The sequence below is a fragment of the Pelecanus crispus genome, chromosome 2 (genome assembly GCF_030463565.1).
Source record: "Pelecanus crispus isolate bPelCri1 chromosome 2, bPelCri1.pri, whole genome shotgun sequence".
Lineage (NCBI taxonomy): Eukaryota > Metazoa > Chordata > Aves > Pelecaniformes > Pelecanidae > Pelecanus > Pelecanus crispus.
In genome coordinates this window covers 35,767,930-35,792,043 of record NC_134644.1, presented here as the reverse complement: position 1 = coordinate 35,792,043, position 24,114 = coordinate 35,767,930, and the positions used below count along the sequence as shown (strand labels likewise).

General features: G+C 40.7%; 1 protein-coding gene across 1 annotated transcript in view; it reads right to left on the bottom strand.

Moving 5' to 3' along the window:
* ABCB5 (ATP binding cassette subfamily B member 5) overlaps window positions 1–20,078 on the bottom strand; it is a 32,963-nt gene extending 12,885 nt beyond the window's left edge. Inside the window, exons 1-16 of the mRNA XM_009483885.2 lie at window positions 20,030–20,078; window positions 18,904–18,991; window positions 18,736–18,784; window positions 17,544–17,697; window positions 17,022–17,088; window positions 16,595–16,786; window positions 15,290–15,461; window positions 14,148–14,272; window positions 11,641–11,815; window positions 10,543–10,656; window positions 9,552–9,662; window positions 7,063–7,188; window positions 5,615–5,818; window positions 4,299–4,469; window positions 1,555–1,716; window positions 823–1,062 (exon numbers count right to left, since the gene is read on the bottom strand). Of these exons, the coding sequence (XP_009482160.2) occupies window positions 823–1,062; window positions 1,555–1,716; window positions 4,299–4,469; window positions 5,615–5,818; window positions 7,063–7,188; window positions 9,552–9,662; window positions 10,543–10,656; window positions 11,641–11,815; window positions 14,148–14,272; window positions 15,290–15,461; window positions 16,595–16,786; window positions 17,022–17,088; window positions 17,544–17,697; window positions 18,736–18,784; window positions 18,904–18,991; window positions 20,030–20,078 (2,199 nt within the window). The remainder of the gene's footprint in view (window positions 1–822; window positions 1,063–1,554; window positions 1,717–4,298; window positions 4,470–5,614; window positions 5,819–7,062; window positions 7,189–9,551; window positions 9,663–10,542; window positions 10,657–11,640; window positions 11,816–14,147; window positions 14,273–15,289; window positions 15,462–16,594; window positions 16,787–17,021; window positions 17,089–17,543; window positions 17,698–18,735; window positions 18,785–18,903; window positions 18,992–20,029) is intronic.
* Between the last annotated feature and the right edge of the window lie 4,036 nt (window positions 20,079–24,114).

Genomic DNA, 24,114 nt, shown 5'->3' with positions numbered 1-24,114 from the left:
CAAACAATTCTTACAATACATTTCAAGCAAAAAAAATGCTGTAGTGCAAGCAATACAAAATAGGAAAAAACAAAATGAAGTTTCTATTAGGCTGTCTACCCAACGTCTGACCCAGAGTCCAGTAGAAATCTGCTCCTATTGACTGCCATGAGCAAGTTTTACTCAACTTTGACAAAATAAAGTTCTGCTTCTAAAACCTGAACTACTTCTATGACTTATTTCTATATGACATTTGTCAACTAAAGCACTTTATCTGAATAAAAACCTCCAGAACTTGATGTTTTAAAGCATATAGTAAGACAGAGACAGAGAGACAGAGAGAATAATGGTTCTTTTATTTAGAATACACTTCAAAATGTTGGGGTTTTGACTTTTTTTTTTCTGTTCAACATAAAGGTAATATGACATTCCTAAATGCCTTAAAACTTGGTATGCACACACCAGGGATTACATTATCCACCAGTATTTGCAACAGTGAGTACCAGGAAGTAAAGAATCCTGCAAATGAAATCTCACAACTCATTTTAATTAGATAGAATTAAAACATCAGTAACTGAAATAATATACTTAATTTTTTATGAAGCGTAACAAATCAACAGCACAAGCTTTTTCCAGCTCCACACTAAGTCAACAGTGTTAAAATGAAGTTTTTGGCAAAATGTACACGATTGTCCCCATATTCCTAGGACAAATAGTCAGCCTGGTGAGTACTGACTGTAATAGCACCAAAGTTGCATGGCAGCCAGCTATCTGAAAAGTAGTTAATGTACTTTATGTTTATGTGTTATCACTAAAATTCTAAACTAAAGTTTTAATACCAACCTCCAGCTCTTTTTTTTTCTTTTTTCCAGAGAACTTTTTCTTAGAAGAGCACCTCTTGCTCTTATATCTGCTGGATCTTCTTCGAATGCTGCCTCTCCCAGAGAACACCGATTTTTCAAAATTGTCTTCAAGAGTCAGCTCCTCCACAAGATTATTTCTGTCATTTTCCTCATATTCCTCAGCCCCTGTGTCTTCACTTTCTTCTGATGTCCCCTCATCTTGAACATTATTGCTACAACCCTAGCGAGAATTCAGGATATACAATCACAAGACATTTTGAGCAGGGAGAAGGAAGAGTAAAATTTTTTTCTCATGATTACTGCTGTTTCAGTCATGTGATCACTGTTGCCTATAGGCCACATATATTTCAGTCTGTAATGGAAGATTGGTAGACTATTTGGTCCTGATTTTTTTTTTTCCTCTCTCTTTTCTTTTTTTCTTTAAGCAGTCTATGGAATCCACCTGGAATCTAACAATTCTGTGGTTATGCCATAATTATGTAGTCTGTGCCTTCAACCCACTTATGTTTTTGACATACTGGATTGTGTAAATGTGAAACTGTCATGGGTAAAACCCCTGAGAATTCCAAGCCTGTGTCTGTGCCCAGACTAAAGCGACTGAGCAGCTGCCAGCTGGACAACATGCAGGAACTACAGAGAGAAAATGGCTCCACATACCAGTATTTCATAACTTTGTGAAATGGCGAAAGAAAATAAATAAATCTGCCCTCACCTGCTGCATTACAAGAGAATAGTAGACTCCCTTCTGCAACATGAGTTCACTGTGTGTTCCTTGTTCAACCACGATGCCTTTCTCAAATCCAGCAATAGTGTCAGCAGTCCTGATGGTAGACAGTCTGTGAGCAATCACAATGGTGGTACGTCCAGTCCGAGCCTTACAGAAAAACAACAAAAGCAATTTACATTAAAATGTTTAAGAAAACAGCACAGAAATAAAACAAAATTATTTCAGGCATTATAAAATGAATCCAACCTTTAAAAAGAATTCTTTCTTCTAAAAGCAAAGATTGTTTTTTCCTGGTTTTATGTCTCTTGTTTAACAGTCTAAGGACACTTTCAATTGCGTAATTAAGGCAGAGAAAACCACATTAATCTTATTAGACAGGCAGTGCAGGTATTAAAGGCTGTAATTAAGGTTATTTAACTTTTTACCAAACTTGAACTGTTTGAGCTGAAGTTGCCCATAAAGCGTTTCCATGTGTATGCACATATGTGAGGGATATGCAGTGAGAATAGTTAGATCTTTCTCAAAATAAAGCTAGGATAGCTAGCGTATAAAGGAAGGATATTTTCTTTATATACTGTCCGTGCATATTTTTGAAGGTATAACATTAGCATGACTTCTGACAAGACTTAGCAGGAAAGCACAGAGAAGTGGAGCACATCTGGGTCAGAAATGGGTTTTAGCCACTCCCTACAGCTCTCTCCTAGCCTTTTGAAATAAGCTACATCTGAAATTAGGGGCCTGCTGGCATTTGGCAGGGAGAGCCAACAAACCCTCAGTCTGCAGGTTACATGCTCCATCCCTCTCCAGGTCCTACACGCAGACCAGTGGCGCACATAGTCCTCATGCAGCAAATAAGCACACCCCAGCTTGTGGCTGCTGGAAAGAGCAGTTTCCCTCCTCACTGATGCCTGGAGCAGACGGTGGCTTGGGGGCAGGAGGAGAAATCCAAGGGGACCTCATGCAACAAATATGTTCCGCAGTCAAGGAGCCTGCTAGAAGTTACTTGCTACAGAAGTTGTACATCATATGGGCACAGGAACAGGGGTGTGGAGAAGATGAGGACAGTTTCAGTAGATGAATGCTTCCATGGAGGTTTGGATTCTTCCCCTATACCTGCCACCAAGTTCTCATGAAACTGATGCAAGTCACTCAAAGCCTGTCACAGGAGGTCTGTCTCAGTGCAGTTTTGATGCCTGTGCCCTAATGCGCAGAGCTGCGGAGCCTTCACCACTGCAGCTGGGAGCTGCAATCAGAACAAGCAAAATGCTCTAAAAGATGCAAAGTTATCTGAAAAACAGAAGATTATAAGCATCTGCATACAACTGCTCAGAAATGGCGTGCATTTGTGAGGTTAATATCTCTGCTCCTCAGCTGTAGAAATAATAAATGGTATTAGCACCACTTTTTCCACTCAGGGATGTTGAGAAGAAATTTGTAAATCCCATTTGGGGACTACATTGATGGACACCAAAAAGCTGTGAAAAGATGAATAAGTTATGATTCAGGGCTCATTTTGGTGTGTTCTGGGAACATGCTGAAGGATGAGGAAGAATATATAGAACAGTGCCCTTAACTGAGTGATCTCCCTCTATGTTATGCACTAAATGAAGCAATAAGCTTCTGAAAAAGGTTAGTATTTGATCACGGAACTGAAGAACGTGCAGAAGAAAGCTAAATATGGTCAAAGCAGCAATCTTTTACTGCTTAACTTTGTAGCAATAATATATACACAAATTAGATTAGATTAATATAATTTTTGCATCCACACTACCTCAATACTAATAATATCAGTATAGTCATGTGAATATAACCAAGAGCTACTTTTTACCTCATATTTAAACTGACTGGCAATGAAGGTAGTAAATTCTGTATTTCCCTTGAGCCATACTTATGACTCATGAACTCTCTGTTCATAACTACTGAAATGAAAGGCAGCATTTTTCACTTAGCTTTTAAAAATACATTAAAATAAGTATTAGATAAATGAGACAACATGCCAGCCCAACCATGAGTTTCTTTATTAATCAAAGCCTCCGGGCTCCACTACATCTTGGTGGAAACTGCTGATGAAGGAGGACGGCAAGGAAGGGACTGTGAGCCAGTGGGACAGAGGCATGGATACGAGCTCTGACAGCTCTGCTCTGCAGTAGCACCTGCCCTAGAGCTGTGGGGCTGATAAAAAATACAAGGGGCAGAGACTCAGTATTTATAACTGGCTCTGCTTTTTGTTCTATGTAGGGTCTGATTTGCGCTCAGTCTCTATAAAGAAAGAAAATTACTAAATCCCAAAGGCTTTCTGAAAATTATGAAGCAACTGTTCAATGAAGAACAAGTACTAGGAATATTATACTATACAATTCTATTAATCTACCTGAAAAAGGCCATTGAGTCATCATGCCTTGCCCTGATAAGATGTCATCCATATTTCACCAGCAAATGAACAATTGCTATTTGAGGAAGGGAGTGCAGGAGACTTAAGTTACAGTTACACACAACTATAAGTGTCTTGGTAATTAGTAATAATGTTAAAGAACCCAAATAGACATGATTCCTAAGTAAAAATTTGATTGTTTAAACTCCCTGGTAAAACCCTGAAATTAAAGCTTCCATCCAAATTTTATTTTCCAGTGTTCATTACTCCAATGGAAACCTGCAGTGGAAATTTTATGTTAATTTTCCTTAAGTGCTGTTGCACCTTTTCATGGTAGCTTCAATAACATGACTCCTACCTTATCGAGAGCTGCTTGCACTATAGATTCACTCTGAGTATCTAGAGCAGATGTAGCTTCATCCAGAAGAAGAATCTTGGGATTTCTTGCCAGGGCACGGGCAATAGCTATTCGCTGCTTCTGTCCTCCACTCAGCTGAGCTCCTCTTTCGCCTACCATGGTGTTAAATTTCTGAGAAAGTAGAAACCACAACAGAAGTTGTGGAATGTCTCAAATGAACTGCTTGCTTCTCTGTGCAATCATAAGCACCCAGCTTCTAGACAAGAGGTAGTTTTGTCTGGCTGACTTGAGCATGGGCAGAGCAAACATGCAACGACACCCATCCATCTAGCCTGTAGCCAAGCCCTTCTACAGCATTATGTACTTCACATGCCTAACTTTGAACTTATGGTTCTTTAAGTCTTGATCTTTACTACTTGCTCAAAGAGCGCTTCAAACCCTGGGTTTTCTCAAGGCAAGCCCATAAAACACATCTCTGCACTTGCTGACGACTGCCTACCTTTCCAATAGGACTGGGATCACAGGAACCCACCAGGACCTCTGAACCTGAGACACCTCCGCTGGAGCCATGGCTCGGTTCCTACTGACTGTGTCACTCCAAAGTGGCAAGTCCAAAGTCCACTGTAGTCTTTTGTTATATAGCCATTTAAGAGTAAATATGATCAAATAACTTTTCCAAAGAAGAAGGAACCTTGGAACAGACAGACATGCTAGAAATGGCACATGCTTGAGAGATGGGGGTTGAGCTGAGGTAGTAGAAGAATTCCTGAGGATGTGTTTTGAATGACTGATCTCACTTCCCACTCCCACCCTGAAAGTAGTAAGGCACCTACTGCTAGGAGATGGCTCAAAGATGTGAATCTCACTCAGGTAGAGGGAGAGCTCAAGCTCCCAGCTGCTAAAAATAGCCTTGGTTCAGAGCGGACTTATTTACTCCCACCCTCCATTTCCCATTAGACATGTGGACAGCTCCTGACAAAGGATTTTGGATTTCTGGATCTTTTCTTTAAAAGTCCAACTCTTCCCATGCCTCATGAAGGGGGTATAGGGATGCTAATACAGCTATGAAGCTTCTTTTCTCCTGAGTTAAGGCATTGACATTATTTTTAGATTTAAGCACAAATCCTTTGAGGGCAGCCAAACAAAGGCATGATATCTAGTCCAGAAAGTCCCTGAACTGAAAGCTGCTGGAGGCTATAACAGTATTTTGGGAAGTTATACTACAACTTGAATTCCCATGCTCTCCCTCTCAGAAACAGGACACCAGCCTAAATGGACCTTTCGTTCTTACACTCAAAAGAAGTTCATGAACTCACATCAGGCAGTCTAGATATGAAGTCGAAAGCATTGGCTTCCTTGGCTGCTTGCTCAATTTCAGCATCAGAAATATCTTCTCGGCCGTAGCGAATGTTCTCTGCTATTGTCGTTGCAAACAAAACAGGCTCCTGGCTCACAATACCAATATTTTCTCTTAGCCACTTTACATTAAGCGTCCGAATATCCTGACCATCTAAGGTAATCTGAGAGGAAAAGTGGATGTCAAAGTTGATTTATTAGTAACAGAATGCTTTTCCTCAATTGATTACTATTACTTGACTTAAGTATCAGCTACAAGGACAAAAAAAGAAAAAACCTGTTGTCTTTAGTGGAAAACTATGTTGGGGAGAAGTTACAACTGTAGTTTTTCCATCCACTGCACAAGCTAGAAAATGGTGAGGAGCAGCATAAACAGAGAAGACTTCAGGGTTTTTTTTGTTGGTGTGTTTCCCCCCTGCCCCCTTCAATAACCATGCATACTTTTTACCCTGTTCTCATGCCCCTGTACCAGTTTGCTGCCCTCACAGTTGTGGCTACACAATTGCCTCTGTGGCTGTGCTTTACACCAGATCAAAGAAATAATCCAAGATGACTAAAAAGGAAGGGAAAGTTATTTTTAACCTAGATCATTTGCAGTGTGGTCCTATGAACACTGACATTAGCACAGGAGAGGAACAGCAAACTGAGGCATGGGGGTAGGGATAAACAGCCACAGAAACAATAAGTTTAAGAAACAACTGTTGATAACAGATAGCCACCTTGATACATCATGTAGTGATAGTTCAGTGTTTAGTATTTGAAACACATACCTAGTTCCAACTAACAGTAACAACTACTAAGTAGTATTCTTCAAATATTAAATATAAAAAGAACATTTTCCTTAAAAAAATATATTGTTTATTTTCCTCCTTTCTTCCTTTGGAAGTTTCTTATGAGAAATATTTACCATTTACTCACTGGATCTAGTGTTTAGTGGTAGATCAGAAGTACAGTGTGTAACAATGGAAACTTTTGCTGTGGGTGAGCAGATAGAGAAAAATGAGCCAAGAAAAAAACCATTCAAAATAGGAAAACTCTCTCCAGGTTTTAGTTTACGTTCAGTGAAAAGGAAGCAAAACACAACAGAGCACTGTTTGCTTAAAAAAGTTTACAGAACCTTAAAAGCCAACTGTTGATGAAAATAATTTTAAATTCAGACCTTGCACCTATTCAAAGATTTGTGGTATTTACTACTTCTGGCATAGTACTGCAAGAATGAGGAGAATAATGAAGTCAAGCTAACAGAAGACAGTTAATTTGAAATTTAAATTGTGACAATACTGACCTATACAAAGATATGCTCAAATTCAATAACAAATAAAAATAAAAGTCAAGGTTCAGTCAATATGGGAAACTCATGCTTATCCTAACAGCTCTCAGCTTTTACAGTTCACTTGCAGGCACTCACTTCTCCCTGGACAGGATCGTAGAATCTCTGCAGCAACTGAACAGTAGTGCTTTTTCCACAGCCACTGGCACCAACTAAAGCAATGGTCTTCCCAGTTTGAACTTTCAAGTTTAGACCTTTGAGGATCTGGGGGGGGGGAAAAAAATTACATTTTAGTTTGACAAGTTTGATTAGAGAACAGTCTGTCAAGATAACCGTAGCAATAATCAAGGCAGTAGTAAGTGGCACAGTCTGAAGGTATGGCAATATTACTAAGTTAATTGTACCTGGGAATATTCTGGGGCACTGATATGAAAGAGCCTGCATCTATGCTTGTGAAGTGTATTAACCTTCCAAACAGGATGGCTACATGCAACCTGCCTTTTGGGAATGGTCTCTGAATCCTTCTGGCTACCAAACCAAGCCTGGGAATTATTTGAGAAGATTGATAACTGGAACAGGCCAAGTTCATGCCAAGAAACATTTTAAGAGTTCCCTTGCATAGACCATTGCATTCCAGTGCCTGGGAAAATTCCCCAGCACACTCAAATCAACTAATATAGACACAGCCACAGTACTCTAAACTTGATAGCTCATTTTCTCCAATTTGTGTGATCTGGTAGCAGGCTCAGGGTCTTACCTTCTCCTGCCGTCCCCCATTTTCCAATGCTTAGACAATAGCATAACACTTAGTTATGAATCTCACAGAGAAGTATCTCTAAGGTGCTAAACATTATTGCTGAGAAACAAGCCTGCTTTCTTCTATTTTTGGAATATAAATGGCTGTTTTGACAAGGTAACTGTTGGAAATCCCTTAATAAATCCCAATCCTTATTGTTAACAGCCTCAGCAACCTGGGGAGTAGTTACAGATTAATGTTATCTTTGTTGCCATTTTCACATTTAGGAACATTTTACCTCAAAAGATGTCCATGTCATATATGAGTAATGCTGTGTAGTTGCCAAAATATTTGGCTGCTATGGGAACTCTTCTTGTTTATACCAGGCTGATTTATAATTTTGCCTACACATGTTTTTACAATGAGAGATTAAAATAGTTGCAATATTGCTCTCCTCTCCCTGTGTTACATCCAGCAGGGTTTGTATATCCAAGAAGCTGATATCCTGGTGCCTACATTATCAAGCAAGAACTATATTTTGGACACCATAATTTCTCCAGATGCAAATAGTCACAATCACCTAATAGCTATTTCTAACTCTTATCAGGCAAGGTGTTGTCAAGATTAAAACTGACAATAACTAGACTCCTTAGATCTCTCTGATTTGGTTTAGCCTGGACAGGGGAGATTAGACTGTGTTGCATCAATTGCTGAGAGATTGCAGATAACTTCTACACATCTTTCCTGATTCCTTTTGGCTCTGTAAGTAACATTGATATTCTTAGTAGGGAGAGCTGCTGACTCAGTGGATTTGGGAAGGACAACAAAATATTTCCCTCACATTTGGCATGCAGACCCATAACATGGCTCATCAGCCTGAATAGCATTTTTAGGAAGAAGGATGAAGAGTCTGCTCTGTCACTTCTGATTTCTGAGCCAAGAGTGAAAGATAATGCATTGCACCGACTTCAGTTAGGCAGAAAGCCTAGCTCTGGGTCCTTCAGCAGCCCCAGTGTCCTGGAAACAGATTTGATGCACCATGGGACAGACCTCAGATGGCTGAGGTGGGAAGAGCTATCTGAAGAAATAACCACAGTGCTACGAACTTCCCCATTCTCCCCCCCTTAACTGGCATGTCCGGCTTTTAATTGTTGACATTTGAAATCTCTATTTCTACCATTTTCTTCATCAAGTAACAAAAGCAGCAAATCCCTTTTCCTTTCACCTTTGCCAATGTCTTCAAAAGATAATAAACTGTTATATATGGTAGAGAGGTCAAACCAACTCTATTGCCACAAAAGTAGATCACCATGACATGACGTACATAGCACTGCACAATACAGTTACTAAGGCAAGTTCAACTGGCAAAGAATAGGGATGTCTGTTTATTGAACAGCCGTTTTAACATCTGCCCAAAACAACATTTGACTTGCAAATATATATTTAGGATGATATGTTTCAATCCATTTAATGGCATAAATGTTCTAAAGCCTATCTGACAGGTCACTTTTCACATGGGGTATCACAGCAACTCAGAACAACCAAGGGACTGGAAAGAGCAACTTCCTGGTTTAACTGTGTAAGGTCTGTAAGTTTTAATGACAGGTCTTGCAAAAAGTCTTATTTGGTTTATCAGAGCTCTTGTTCACAGAAATTCAGACTAGAAGCAACACATTCTTCTTAGCTTTGTCCAGCACATGAGAATGGTGAACAGGTAGCCAGTGGCAATAGATCTAAAGCTTTATTTTGGATGTTATTTTTTTTCCCAGTAGCGCACAATCTCCCAAGATAGGAATGCATTTTGCAGTCAACAACAACAAGATTAGAGAAATAATACGGACACAGGGTGCAGAATTTCAGTACAGTAGATTAATCTAAAATGAAAACTTACTTTAACATCAGGTCTGGATGGGTAATTGAAATGAATGTTTCTGAATTCAATTTCTCCTACGAGCTTGTCTGGTTTGTAGCCTTCCTTAGAACTGCTATCTATGAGCCGTTTCTGGAAAGACATTTTTAAAATATATTGCTGGTTATTACACTTTTGGAACTGCTATTTCAGCTGGATACATTGTTCTCTGCTTTCTTGGCTGCTGGTTTACACTGCAGCACACCATTGCAGAGCTGCCGCATTTTATTTGCAGGATGCTGAATGCAGGGGAACATCTAACCGTGAATTCTGCTTTGACAATTATAGCACATTTTCAAACGCAACAAAATCGACAGCAGAAAATCTGTAATTGCAGAACTTAACTGCACTATTTTGCAGCCAAAACATGGCCCTCAGTTATCCTTATAGGAGGTTTTTATACTTACATCAAGAACCACGTAGCCATTTCTGTATGAACTTTCTAGTCCTACTTGTTTAAAATATTTTTTATACAGATATCCAATTGCCGCATAACACAGCAAGAACAAGATAATAACAATGTGGAAACCCTTTTTCATAGCAACATCAGCACTGTAGCTTTATATTATTATAGCTTTCAATAGCACTATTAATCCCCTCCCCACCAACTCCACCCCAAAAAAAACCCCAGCTCAGCTGAAATTGTGCATACATGCATTTTTAAAAAATAGTTAGTGCCTTACTACTTTCCCTCTGTAGTTGAAAGTCTAATATTAGAGAAAGACCTCATCCATAAATCTCAGATATGCATGCCAGCTTTCCCAACATTCACTGTAACAAATAAAGAGGCAGTTTTCTTGATATGAATGGAAATATTATGGGTTTCAGTGGTAGGCATCTACAGAGTTTATGGTTTAGGGACTTTTCAGTGCTTTTGTTATGTCTTTTGAGGAAAACAAACAAACAAACAAACAGAAACAAGGGCAAAAAATTAAGTCTGGTTGAAAGGCTTCTTTTCTGCTTAGATACTTACCTTATTGATAATCCGATATACTTCATAGGCAGCCCCACGTGCATTAGCCACACTCTCCAGGTTGGGAGCTGCCTGGCCCAGGGAGAAGGCTCCAATAAGCACAGAGAAGAACACCTGCAGGAGATGGAGGGAAGCATCACAGTTAACAGTGATTACGGAGCCACCAGTGCCTGGCTGTTGAATGCCCAAGTCTTCCTACTACACCCTTTCCGGGAGAATTAAATACAAGTGTGAAAGGTGCATTTCACAGTCACTCCTGTCCACCCCTCATTTTCCTGGGGGGGAATGGTAACTACTGACACACGCTTTTGTGGCATGAACAGCTTTTTTTGATGCTTTTGCATTTTCTATCATCTACAAACAGAACAAATCTCTCTCTCTGTTGCTTTCAGATGTTTCCAAAGTTAAGAGGCTTACAAAACTTAGTCCAGAGTTTCTTAACTGAAATCCCACCTCTGGGACCAACACACAATTAACTTGACATGCTGTGAGGAACCATACTGAGGAGTCAGGACATCAGAAGTCACTTGAGTGTGAAAGTTAAGCATGTAGCCAAACTTCTGATGGCAAGAAGATAGCGAAATATCCTCAAACCAATACCAACTTAAACATATCGGTAATGACAGTAAATGCTTGCAAGTAAACAACAACAAAATGCAGAGAAGACACTGGGGCTAAAAGAGATCTTGAGGACTTCCCAGTACACATTCAGCACATGAGTGGGATTCATTAATCCTAGTGGCTAGCTAGAATTTTGCTGGCAGTCCGGGTTACTTGTCTTTGCTCCCTAACCTCCAGCTCCAGGTTGTTCATCCTGCCCTACAACAGAGTCCAAGGCAAGTGAGGAAAGCAACTCTCTGCAGACACTTTTGACTCTGCGTTGATTAGAGTGGGAATTCAAGGTGCCCTGTTCAAACTTGTTATATCAAAAGCTAGGTAAGATGAATGCCTTCCTTTCAGTTCTTTTATACCAAGTGAGTCTCTAACAGCTTATTTAGCAAGTACTGGGCAGAAGATAGAGATAATTATATATACCACTTACATAACTACTTTCATGAAATTACAGATAATTTTTCAAAGCTGCATTGCTGTACTTGCAATTAACACACGGCCAATGTCATAATTTTCTTCCTCAGCAGTGAGCTTGGTTCCATACCAAAATGCAAGCGCATAGGATCCAAAGATAAGAAATTGTGAAACACCTAGAGATGTGTTGGTGGTAATGGATTTTTTCACTCCAACACTTCTAGCCATCTCTAAGTTAACATCATATCTGAAAGTGGATAAGGAAACCATTAATTTGACAGGTACCACATGCCATTCTGATTAATATTTCCCAGTGCCCTTTTTTAATTAAACTTTTTTTGCCATAAAAGCAATTAAAGTCTCACAAAGAGAATACAGATTTTTTGACACAGGACCAGTAGGGACATAATTCCTTTGAATAAATGTGCTCTAAAGATATGCTGGCAACATGCTCATACCACTATGGAAGACATATTTAGAAAACAACTGAGTAGCAGGACTTCATGGAAAACAAGATACCACTGGAGCCATTTGTTTGCATTAGTCCTGAAGGAAAACCTTGAAAAAATTTTAACATTACCTATGAAAGGTAAGGTTTAGCCTTCCACATTTAAAAAAAGGCAAAACAACAACAAAAAAAGCCCCAGGCACTATGGTTGAAGGCAGGTAAATGAACAGAAGCCAGAGATCCCTCTGACACTTGAGTTGTTCTCTTACTGGCCATTCTGGGAAGTCAGGAATCTTTCCCTTAGGTTGGTTTACTGATTAATATGGCAATATAGCAAACAAGTGGACACGGGAGACCACTATAAAGACTGACAAGTTCAATGAGATAATTATTTCTTCTAAGGATAGTTTATATTCATTCGTGTATAGTTTCCAGCTAATAGCTTTTACTTACTCAAGCTCATTATGGAAAGTATAGCCTAGGAATAGTGTATCTTTTTACTTGTCAGCAACATGCTCAGCAGCTTACACTTTTTTCCTAATACATATTTTCTACACAAAACATCCCCATAGTAGGAAGCATGAAATTCAGTCAGCCGGGAAGGAATCTTAAAACAATGTGCATTAATTTTGTTCATGTAAATTGCTCACATGCTACCAATGCTGTATTTGTTACTCAAATATATTTAAATGTTTTGGCTTGGCTGTGTTCTTAAAACCAAGCCAGCAGCATCATAGGTCCTCCAGGGAAATGAGAGCTGGATTTAAGCGTTGTTACAAGTACACGTGATCACTTGACTACAAAGCAAGAGCCAAGTCACTGCCAGAAGCAGAAGACGACTGAGGGTCCCTTGCAAGTGTCCCTGTGCAGTGAAAGGTTGCTTTTCCTAACTCTGAGGCCATTGTTCAAGAGCTGTGTAGGAGTCATAACCCATGGTTTGCAAAATGCCTAGTCAGTCCCTGGTATGAGTTTGCCTGTCTGTAGTAGAAGATGTTCCTAGGAGAGCCACCAGTTCCACCTTTTTTTTTTTTTTTTTTTAAACACATTAAATGGAGGTGGGGCTGTGGAAGAGGCTGACTGGCCAACCATGGAGAGGAAAGGCCTTACTGGCATGGAGTTACCCAGGTATCAGTTATTTTGTTTCTAGACCTCAAAAAAAGGAAGAAAAAGTAGTTTGAAGCAGCTCCTACTATTGGATTTTCAGGCACTGGTGTTTGCAGGTACCAAGAAGACAATGAGGAGGAGAGGGATAACAGATCTAGGCCATCTTAGGGCTTTTTTGCCTTTACTGTATAAGCAGAAAGGGTCTTAATATTTTTGCAACTTAAGGACAAATCCCAGTAAGCAGAATACAGTGCTGTAAGATAGTCAGAGCTCAGCCCTTGAAAGCAGACAAATGTAGGAGCAGGCTGTAGGACCCTGAGCTAGGGCTAACAATCACCTGGGAAATTTTGCACAAGACCAGGGTAAACATGAGAGTTGAAAAAGACAGAAGAGATTCATGGATTGTATGGATCAGGTCTTCTGGTTTGCCTTTCCCAGCTGCACAGTATTGGTGATGCCCTGTATTTTTACACTGAATTTATTGTTTGTTAAGTGAATAAATTTGTGGTCAGCCATATCCACCTCACCTTTTACATTTGACTAGGGCCAACACTGGAATAGGTCACCTACTAGTGTTATGTGCAAATCATTAAAGAAATAAAAGCCAGTGATGTGATTTTACTTATGGCTGTTATCCAGTGAAGCTTAAATATAAGGTCATTAATCAAGGATCAGAACAGCAGTGCACATGTTCTAGAACTTAAGCAATTAATCACATGCTTTGCTGCATTTAACTACTAGGTAAATACACTCTGCTCACCATTTTCACTTTAAATTCAACTCCAGATCTCAATCAGAGGAGAAGTTTCAGTCTATGCTGCAGCAATAACACAAAATAGCCTGTATTCACTGACTACGTCTATTTACACATCTTTATTTTCAGGTGAGCTGTCCACTTACAGAAGGTTAAAATGATGCTACAGAGAATCCCAGTCCCCCGCCCCTCCAAAACAAACCTCACAAACCCAACCCACAGCCAAACACCTTTTCCATATTTTAAATGTAATTATTATTTCAAAAAACTTACTTTGCTAATGCCTTCTGCTGTCCATTGAAAGCCACAACAGTCCTGACTGCCGTCAAAATTTCTTCTGCCACAGCTCCTGCTTTGGCATAAGCAGACAGCTCTTTAGCAGTAAGGGATGCCAGGAGCTGGAAAGTTGAAAAACAGATGTTATTGCAGCCTACTGAAAGCGTATGCACTGTATTGGTGAATAAGAATGATCAATGTTCGAGGCACAAGATGAGGTTCAGGAAAGAGGGGGTCAACTGCTCTCTGTGCCTTGAATTTCCCCAAAATCCAGCTCATTCTCTCATTGTGTCCTCATTAAAGACTACACAAGCATCAGATGAGCTTCATGACTGATCCACTTTCCTCCCAAGCTGAGGACAGCCACACTATGATGCATATGGGGTCAGGGAGGTGTGCTGTAGCTGCTCTGGGGGGTGTCTGAGGTGTTCAGAAACTAGAGCTCCAGTAGACATTGAAGTAAGCAAGGTAGTAGCATTAAAGTTTCTGATGTTCTTTCTCCCTAGCTTATTTGAAATGCTTCAAGTAGAAGAAAAACACCTAGTATTATATATAAAAGTACCCACTCCAGAATACAAGCTGTACCCATTAATGTGGCTACAACGGATCACAAGGGGAAAATGTTTTCCGATCTGAAAGGGTAACCTCTCCAGATATTTCACTAATTTATATCACTCTAGTCTGCAGCAGCTGTACATACATTCTAGGGTCTATTCTGTACACAGCATGAAATTTGGTAAATTATTTGCAAGAGATGTGGTATCATATACGTGCAGATGGGAAGAGCTTGAAAGGCATTTGTGTTAGAGGGAAGAGGCAGGGTCACAAGTGTGTGCCTGGGCTTCCCCAGTGCTCTGCATGAAGAAATCGCTATGCAAGGAAGATGCTCTGATGCAAATTACCCTCCTGCCACATGGCATGAGGACTGAGTATGTGGACAGAAGGAATATGACTTACAAGTATGTGCTTGGGAACCCAGAGAAAAGCTACAGGAGGAGCAGAAATCATAAAGTAGGTGTGGGGCCAACCTCCCAACTTAGAAACCACACTAGGTTTCTCCCATTCTCTCCCCCTTTCCTGTGCATAAGGGTTGAAATGTTTTTCTGGTTTGCTTTGTTTATTAATCCCCACACACTTACAGTTGACCAAACTGCTGCTGATGCAGCAAGCAGAGGGCTGACTGACAAAATCACCAGTGTCAGCTTCCACCCGTGGATGAATCCTATAATAATCCCTGCCAGAAATGTGGCAAAAAACTGTACAAATATACAGATCTTGTCTCCGATGCCTTCGTGGATGGTGTTGATGTCACTTTAAATAACAATAATAATAATAAAAAAAAGATTTGTTAGCTTTGAATGCCTTCCATTCTAACTCCCTCCCCCTCCACTTCATGCTGTGTGGCCTAATGTCAGAAGTTTTGCCATTTCCTAACTGGCACAGTGAATTTTCTAACCACAGCTACTGAACGGTACCATTAGTCTCTTGCGTGGCCAAAACACAGCAGAAACCTCCTATTTTTCAGGACTCATTTTCTGTATTTTCCATCATTCTCTGCTGTTTCTATGCCCTGTCACTAGGTCACACATGACCTAGTTTCCTTATCCAGCATTCAAATGGAGCAATACAAGTATACAGCCAAACAGCCTCCTCACCTCTTGTGACCATCTCCAAATGATTCCTTCCGCTCAGTGCTCTGATGCATTTTATGTTCTTAATTTTGGCTACAGACTTGGATCAAGGGTTATCTCCGTTCTATCGGAACAACCATTATTTGGAAGAACTCTGTTTTTCATACAAATTTCCTTCCCCATTTTCTCTTCCCAGCACATACAGATGTTAGAGCTGAGAGTGGTTTCATTTAGGCTTCTCTTACACCTTTTGGGACACAGCTCTGTCCAAACCTACCTTAAAATCCAGGGGGGAAAAAAAAAAAAAAAAAATCTCTGCTCATGTATATAGTCCCATTGCATCTTGAAGCATACAGTCCTCATCCCTAAGTCTATTTAAGTCTATGGAAAAGCTCTAAAGACTTTAACGGACTGGACAGAGTCCAGCCTGAGATCTGGCTGGATGTAAATGCAAGTTCATTTCCATTCAATAAAGTGTCGGAGCTTTCAGTGTTTGTAAGCTAGCTGGAGACAGCAAAGCTGTTTATCTAGTAGTGTCTGCCATGTACTTCACGGACATTAAGAAAGCCAATGTCAGGCATTTCACAGCAAAAACCTTTCCAATGCATATATCACAGAAACTGCACAAACGAAGCTGAAAAGGATAACGAATTTCTCCCTCAGGGCTGTAGTATTTCACACTTTAGTTTTTTGTGTCTTTTTTTTTTTAACCTCTATAGGCCATTCCATAGAAGATAAATGGCAGTTTTCTTTTAAATGTCATACTTGTGTACATGTGTGTGTGTGTGTGTAAAAAATGAACAGAACCCTCACTCTGTCAGTCTGGTGTTCAGCATTCCTATCTGGGTAGTATCAAACCAAGCCATCTCCTGATGGAGCACTGCAAAAAAGAACTTCTGCCGGATCCTTGCTGTCTGCCTCGTAGCAGCAATCAAAAACGTCCATACTTGGATGGTGCTCAGGATCAACACAGCACAACCAATTCCCACGTAGTAGTAAGCAAACCTGTGATAAGGGAACAAAAGGCCATATGACCCCACTGTGTCTTGCGAGAGAAGTCAGACACACAAAGTAACAATTAGTCTTCATTTACCCCATCAAAGTAAATACTGAAGCCTGTGATACATTATTGGGAAGCCTTTTTGAGAAGGCAAACATTTGGCTTCTGCTCAAAGGGATAACACAGTAAAAGAAAATCCCTCAATACTCTGTTAACAGAATTAACTACAAAGACTCTTACTTTGTCATTTCACCTTCTATATCTATGCCTGGAACTGACGGACAGCTGGAACTATTTACTGAAGTATCTGTGGGAGGGAGAAAGAAAAGTAGCAATATTTGTGAAAGTATTATATGCAGAAGATAAATCATGGCAATCTAGGGTCATCAGTTTGGGAATGTTTTGTATTTTGCAAGTGGGGTTTTGCAAAATACAAATTCATTTGGCAAATACTCATTTATTTTTAAGGAACTTCTAGTAATTAGTGCCTGATAACTGATGATTCAGAAGGTGGTCATGCTCCTTACTATCTCACCAAAGTTGAAGTTCATTCATAAAGAGCACATCCAATGCACCGCTTTTGCCCTGGTCTAGCCATTAAAGATTAAAACAATTAGGTAATTTGCAGCAGGATGAATTTTGCTCATTATGTACTTGTTTAGATGTGCAGCAGTGCATAGTCTGGGGGCAGGGGGGGGGAACATCTTAACCCCTGTTGCAAAACATAACTGTATGTAAAGAATTCTAATTTTAACTTTTTACCTTCTGACACATTTGATTTCATGCCGCTTAGCACAAAGCTGTTTGTCATATCTCCAAAGACAATGATCATAAGCGGCAATCCAGTACCATTTGCAACAGCTGCGATCAAACCAACTACCATCAAAAGGACATCCACCCAATCAGCGTAGCAAAACTATGTGAGCATTAAAAAAAAAAAGAGAAAAAAAAAAGTGAAGTTATGTGTGACAGTTCACATATTGGTTACAGTACAGCAGACTTACAGAACATGCTCTATTTCTACCTGCATATTCTACATACTACAACTGAAGGTAAACGCAGAACATAAGAATTTTGTAGTAGGTCCCATACATCTTTAAAACAGTACTCAGTAAGGCTGCTAAGGGAATGTTGGCAGGACACATGGTTCTTCCCCAACTCAGCAGGAAAAACCCAACGTGTACGTTCTACATGTTTCTAAGTGATGATCTTCTCTGCACAATATATTGCATTTTGTGTTCCAGTAAGTTACATGTTTACTAAGATAATACCTTTGAAATGTAAACAAGAGTGAGTTATTGACCAGCACCTGGGTTACATCTACCAGTAGAAAATGTTTGCAGCAGAGATTGTATCTTAAGGCTTGTCTACCCTTGAACGTTTGTTTGATTTAAAGAAGGATGTGAATTTAAACTGCCATAGCTATTCCTGGATGTGGTTAATCTGAAATCAGAACATTTTATTCCTGACTGTCCTAACCCTCTTCCAAAGTATAAATGGACATGGAATAAACCAGAGAAGAATAAAACTTCTCTTGTTCCAGAATAAGCAAGTCCATGTGCAAGAGTTATTTGGGAATAGCTGTTGTATGGAAAACTGACACAAAACCATACCACTGGTTCTCTCAGAGAGCAGATCCCTCAGATGTCAAACACGGGATAAATCCTTTATAAATAGAGCCAAGGCAAGGGCCTGTAGAGTATATATGTCCTAGATCAGCCTCAGCAGGGATGAGCTTCATCCTCCAACAGCACTAAGGTTGAACTGCTGTCAGTGCCACCAATACACTGGGGGAATCTGACCTAACAGGCCAAATTTTAAAGATGCCTAGCATCAGTAGGCCTCAGGCTTCTTCTCTGGTTTTTGATTGCCTATTAATTGCAATTCGTAAACAACTCACAATGACAAATAAAGAAAAGAAAATATAAAGCAGAACATCAAACTGGACACTAACCAATTCAAAAATGCCAACCACCCGTTTCTCTGGCTTCTCATTTTCCTTCCTAGAGGAAAATACAAAGACTAATTAAGATGATCTTTTTCTAGCAAAGCTGTATTAAACTCTGCCCCCCATACACCCAGTACACCAGCACCCAATGTGTTAAATTCAAAGAATACCTACTTTTTTTTCTCGTGCTTTAACTGGTCACTTTGTTCAAGACTTTCATCATGCTGGAAAGAAGGGTTGTCATATCCCTTGCTTGCAGATTCTGTGAAATAAAAAGCAGACTTTTTATTTAAACACAATAACCCATCTTTTGTACCACTTTCTTGCAGCTTTCCCTGCTGATTCTTCCACATTTAAAGCTTAAAGACTAGTTTTTCTTATGTTCTTGGAACAGCCTGGTGAATTTTTCTTGAAACTTCCTTTCTCTTCAGTTCTTCTCCTCTACTCCAGAAAAAAGCTTCCAGCTCCATTTCTGAGATGGAAACAAACTTCATTTTTACAATTAAAATATATTTATACAGAAAGGCTGTCAATGACTAAAAGCAAGAATTAATTCTGCAAACACCTACACAACTGAATGCAAATGAGGAGAAGCCTTGCTGAAGTAAGTGGAATTGCTTATGCTGTAGGTAACACAGAATAGATGCGAGTTAACTGAAGAATCATGTCTTTGCCTGTAATAACCATCTTTGTTATTTCTTTATATTGTAGTAGTTGCCACATGTCCCAGTTCCTTTGTGCTCAGGGCTTTAGAAATCTACACAAAAGAGGAATCCTACCCCAGAAAGCTTATGACTCTAAATGCATAAAATGAGATGTAATAAATGGATAAAGAAACTGATGAGCAGCCACAGCAGGGACCCAGCTGTGAATCGCATGGGGAGAAAAGGGCTCCACACACCAGCCACCCCCAATTTACATTTACCTTAACTGCTGACTCACTATGAATAGAATTTTCCACATACTGTTTTTAATGTCAGTCTGTGAAGACTGGTTTAGACAATCATTTGAAGGCAATAATGTGCTTCCACCTTACTGAGCTTATCTTAGGAGCATTTTCATGCCCAGGCTAGGACCTGCCTAAATAGTTTTACCCATGTAAATTAATTTTGTTGAACTTGGTGGAATGATTCATGCATAAATGTTTTCTAGGTGGTGGCTTTAGTTGACTGGAAACTCCCTGTGTTATCTCCTATAAGACCACTATGGCAATCAGGAAAGGCTTATAATGCACCTTTAGATTCGGAGCTGTGGAATATATTCCTCAAATGCACACACGGCTTTCATGCCTGTGGCTTACCAGCATCGGAGAGGTCCTTTTCTGTGGAATTTACAAAACAGTCCTTCATTCTTCTTCTTTGTCATATGCTTATGGAGATAAAGTCACATTAATCAAAACCTGCATTAAAAAAAGCAACAAAACATTTAGAAATAGTAGATATTTAAAGACATCACATTAAAATATTTGTGGGTTTTTCCATAACTCATTACATTTTGGTCTCAACACTGTCCTACTTAAATATAATGACTAAATAAAAAAAGGTAACAGCGTGATAAAGAACTACTTTTGATGAGATATTAAGAACAGTGCACACTATTACAACAGAACCTAACACAGTAGCCTGTTAGTAGTCTTTTATGCTAAATCCCTAGATCATTCATATACAAATTATTGTGGATGACTTATTACAGAAGAGAGGATTTCCCTCATTATCTTATGTTTGATCAGAACTTACTGAACAGCAGTAGCACGATGATGATGATGAGGGCTAAAGACAGACGTACACATTACGCCATACACCAACTAAGTAAGACTGAGAGGCGGTAAATGACTGATGCTCCAAGTTTCCCTAGGCTTTTCTTCTTGATGTATCTCATACGGAGGTTTAAAAAAAACAACAAAAGCACAAAACAAAAACCCCAAAGCCAAGGGAAAAAACCCCACACGTGAATTTGATGAAGGCTAAAATAATAGTGATAAGAAAACGCATCACCAACCCGACATAGAAATAAATTATTATTATTTTTAAACACCCTTTTTGACAGATTCCTGGCTGCGGGGTTTTTTCCCCTGACGTTAGCTCACCTCACCTTCCCAACCCACGCCGTGCCCATGGGTGAGTTCGGCCCCTCACGGCCCGGCCCGCTGCCCGCTGCCCGCTGCCCGCTGCCCCGCGGCGCCTCCGGCCTCCAGCCCGGCCCAGTCCCGGCGGGCCAGGCCGCCGGCGCCCTGGCCGCGGGCTTTATAACAGCGGGCCCCGCCCGCCGGCGGCTCGGGTTTCAGGTGAAGGCCGGTGCCGCAGCCGGGTAGGAGACGCCGTGGACGAGGGGCCGGCAGGGAGGTTTCGGCCGGGGATTTCGGCCGGCGGGCTCCCGCCCTCCGCAGTCCCCGCGGCCCTGCCAACCGCAGCCGGCCAGCCCCCCGGCCCCGTTACGGGAGCGCCGCTTTCCACCTGCGGTTTCCCCATTACTAAAACCGAAAGAATTTTAGTCTGGAAAACTGCTGATTAGCGGAGGTGAGGGGGTATTTGAGGAAGAGTCACTCGTCTGGTGAAAAATTCAGGCTTGTGAAAGCTATCTGCAGGGCCGTATCGAATTTGAGGAATGGCTTCACTGCATTTGGCAAATTTCAACTAAGAGTAAAGCTGACACCAAGCCGAGTGGTGCGGTTGACACACCAGGAGAAAGAGATGTCATCCAGAGGGACCTGGACAAGCTGGAGAGGTGGGCCTGTGTGAACCTCATGAGGTTCAACAAGGCCAAGTGCAAGGTCCTGCACCTGGGACGGGGCAACCCCCGGTGTCAGTACAGGTTGGGGGATGAAGGGATTGAGAGCAGCCCTGCGGAGAAGGGCTTGGGGGTACTGGTGGATAAAAAGCTGGACATGAGCCGGCAATGTGCGCTTGCAGCCCAGAAAGCCAACCGCATCCTGGGCTGCATCAAAAGCAGCGTGGCCAGCAGGTCAAGGGAGGTGATTCTGCCCCTCTGCTCTGCTCTGGTGAGACCTCACCTGGAGTACTGCGTCCAGCTCTGGGGCCCTCAGCACAAGAAGGACATGGACCTGCTGGAGCGGGTCCAGAAGAGGGCCACCAAAATGATCCGAGGGCTGGAGCACCTCTCCTATGAGACCAGGCTGAAAGAGTTGGGATTATTCAGCCTGGAGAAGAGAAGGCTGTGAGGAGACCTTATTGCGGCCTTCCAGTACTTAAAGGGGGCCTACAGGAAAGATGGGGAGAATCTTTTTAGCAAGGCCTGTTGTGACAGGACAAGGAATAATGGATTTAAACTAAAGAAGAATAGATTTAGACTAGACATAAGAAAGAAATTTTTTACAAAAAATAAAATTTTTTACAACAAGCACTGGAACAGGTTGCCCAGAGAGGCAGTGGAGGCCCCATCCCTGGCAACATTCAAGGTCAGGTTGGACGGGGCTCTGAGCACCCTGGTCTGGTTAAAGCTGTCCCTGCTCACTGCAGGGGGTTGGGCTAGATGACCTCTAAAGGTCCCTTCCAACCCAAAGCATCCTATGATTCTATGATATGCTGGTGAATTAACATTAAGAAATGTTTTTATTAAATAAAGTGTTTTCATTTCCCGCTTCTAAAATGACATGAAGAGCGAAGCTAGCTAAATTCATCATTGTTTTTAGATAAGCTAAGCATCACATTTTGCTCATTTAATTCCTACCTCTTTCCCACAACTTTTGTGGGGTTTTGTTTTGGCAAAAGTAAGACTGTTGGTTGGTCTGGGTTAGCTCAGAGGTTTGTTTTCGTGTGTCCCATTCCCCCCCCCCCCCCCCGAAGAAGTCAGGTAAACAAATTAGATTTCCTGCACAACCCTAAAAACAACAGTTCTTCAGCTACCCCACCCGCACATATTGGATCCTGTATCGTTTTCTTCCAGTAACGCCTTTAGTGTTTATGAAAAATAAACTCCTAGTTATTTTCCCATCCACTCAAATGCCATTATCCCAAAGCCAAGTCCCAGATAATTAAACTAGTTACTCAGCTGAAGTTATTCTCAAGTAACAAATTCAGGACTCAGCCTAATTTAAGCTTCCCTTTTCTCCCTTCCCTGCAGGATTCAGATTACATTTTACATGTTGGTTATGATGCCCTGAAAGAACCTCAGAAGAAAAGGCATTATTAGGCATCATTGTCTCCTGCCCACTGGGACCTGACATGTTCAGTTAGATTCAAATGCCTGCATGTCAGACCTATTACTTTTTTAGTACTTTCTTATCTCATTAGCATTACTCAGGCTTTATATTACAGAATCAGCATTAAGACTGCATAATGCGTATCCATGGCTGTGTTCTCTGTTCCAGAAAATTAATGAAAAGCTTTGGCTTCCGCTGCCATGAAGAATCTGAACTGACAGATTTTTAGGAGAAGAGACAGAACAGCAAGCTGAAGTACTTCACTGTCCCAGCCCTAAGGTTCACAGTCATACACAGTATTTCCTTCACCAAAGGCAACAGGTTTTTTCTTATTCATCCCAACGGGAGCTAGAACAACTCCTCACCATGTCTCAGTTTTTGTTAAAATAGGTGATTAACTGTTATTTTCAGAAGAAAACATCATCACATTTAAAATTTTAAACATAGGGACATCCCACTTAGAAAGCAAATGCCTGGATTTGATGGTAGGTATGGGGTTGACAGAGCATATAGATAACAAAGTAGAGCAACAAAGGTAGTCTGAACTAAAAAAACTTGGACCAGTTTTCAGAGCTGCTAAGTACCCACATATCTTACTCGGGATCACTGGCAGCTAAGGGGTGTTTGATACCTCTGAAACACAGATACTTGCACTTTTCAAAGTTCATTGTCAGTTATTCACACACAGTAGCAATAAAGTGTCAATTATGATTCAGATCCATTGCTCTACAAACTGCATGCCTGGTAAGAAAAAGCCTCAGAGTTCCCCTGCATAGAAAAGGCAGTCCAAAAAGTGTGTGTGAGATGAGCAGGACAAACAACTGATAGCACAGAAGAGAGAAGCATATGGTGTTGAGAAGAAAGTTGTTTCCTTCTCTGCCTTCGGTTTCTTCCTTTGGGGGTGACTTTATAATCTATGCAGGTTAATGAGCATCTCTAAAGCGGGGAGGGGGGGGAACCAAAACCATAAACAATGAGATTAAAAAGAAAATTAATAAAAGAAGGAGTAAAAAATAGTCTCCTAGAAAAATATTCCTGATCTAAACTACTGAGAAACATGGACTTGTAGTCTAAATACAGCTAACTACTCTGTGCTTAAATAATAAAAAAATAAATTAACACAATCTGACATTTTCACAGAAGTAAAAGTGCATATGTCAAGCAGAGAAGGCCCCATCAACAAAAGAAGGCAGATAGGAAACACAAGAAATGGTAGTTTACAGTAA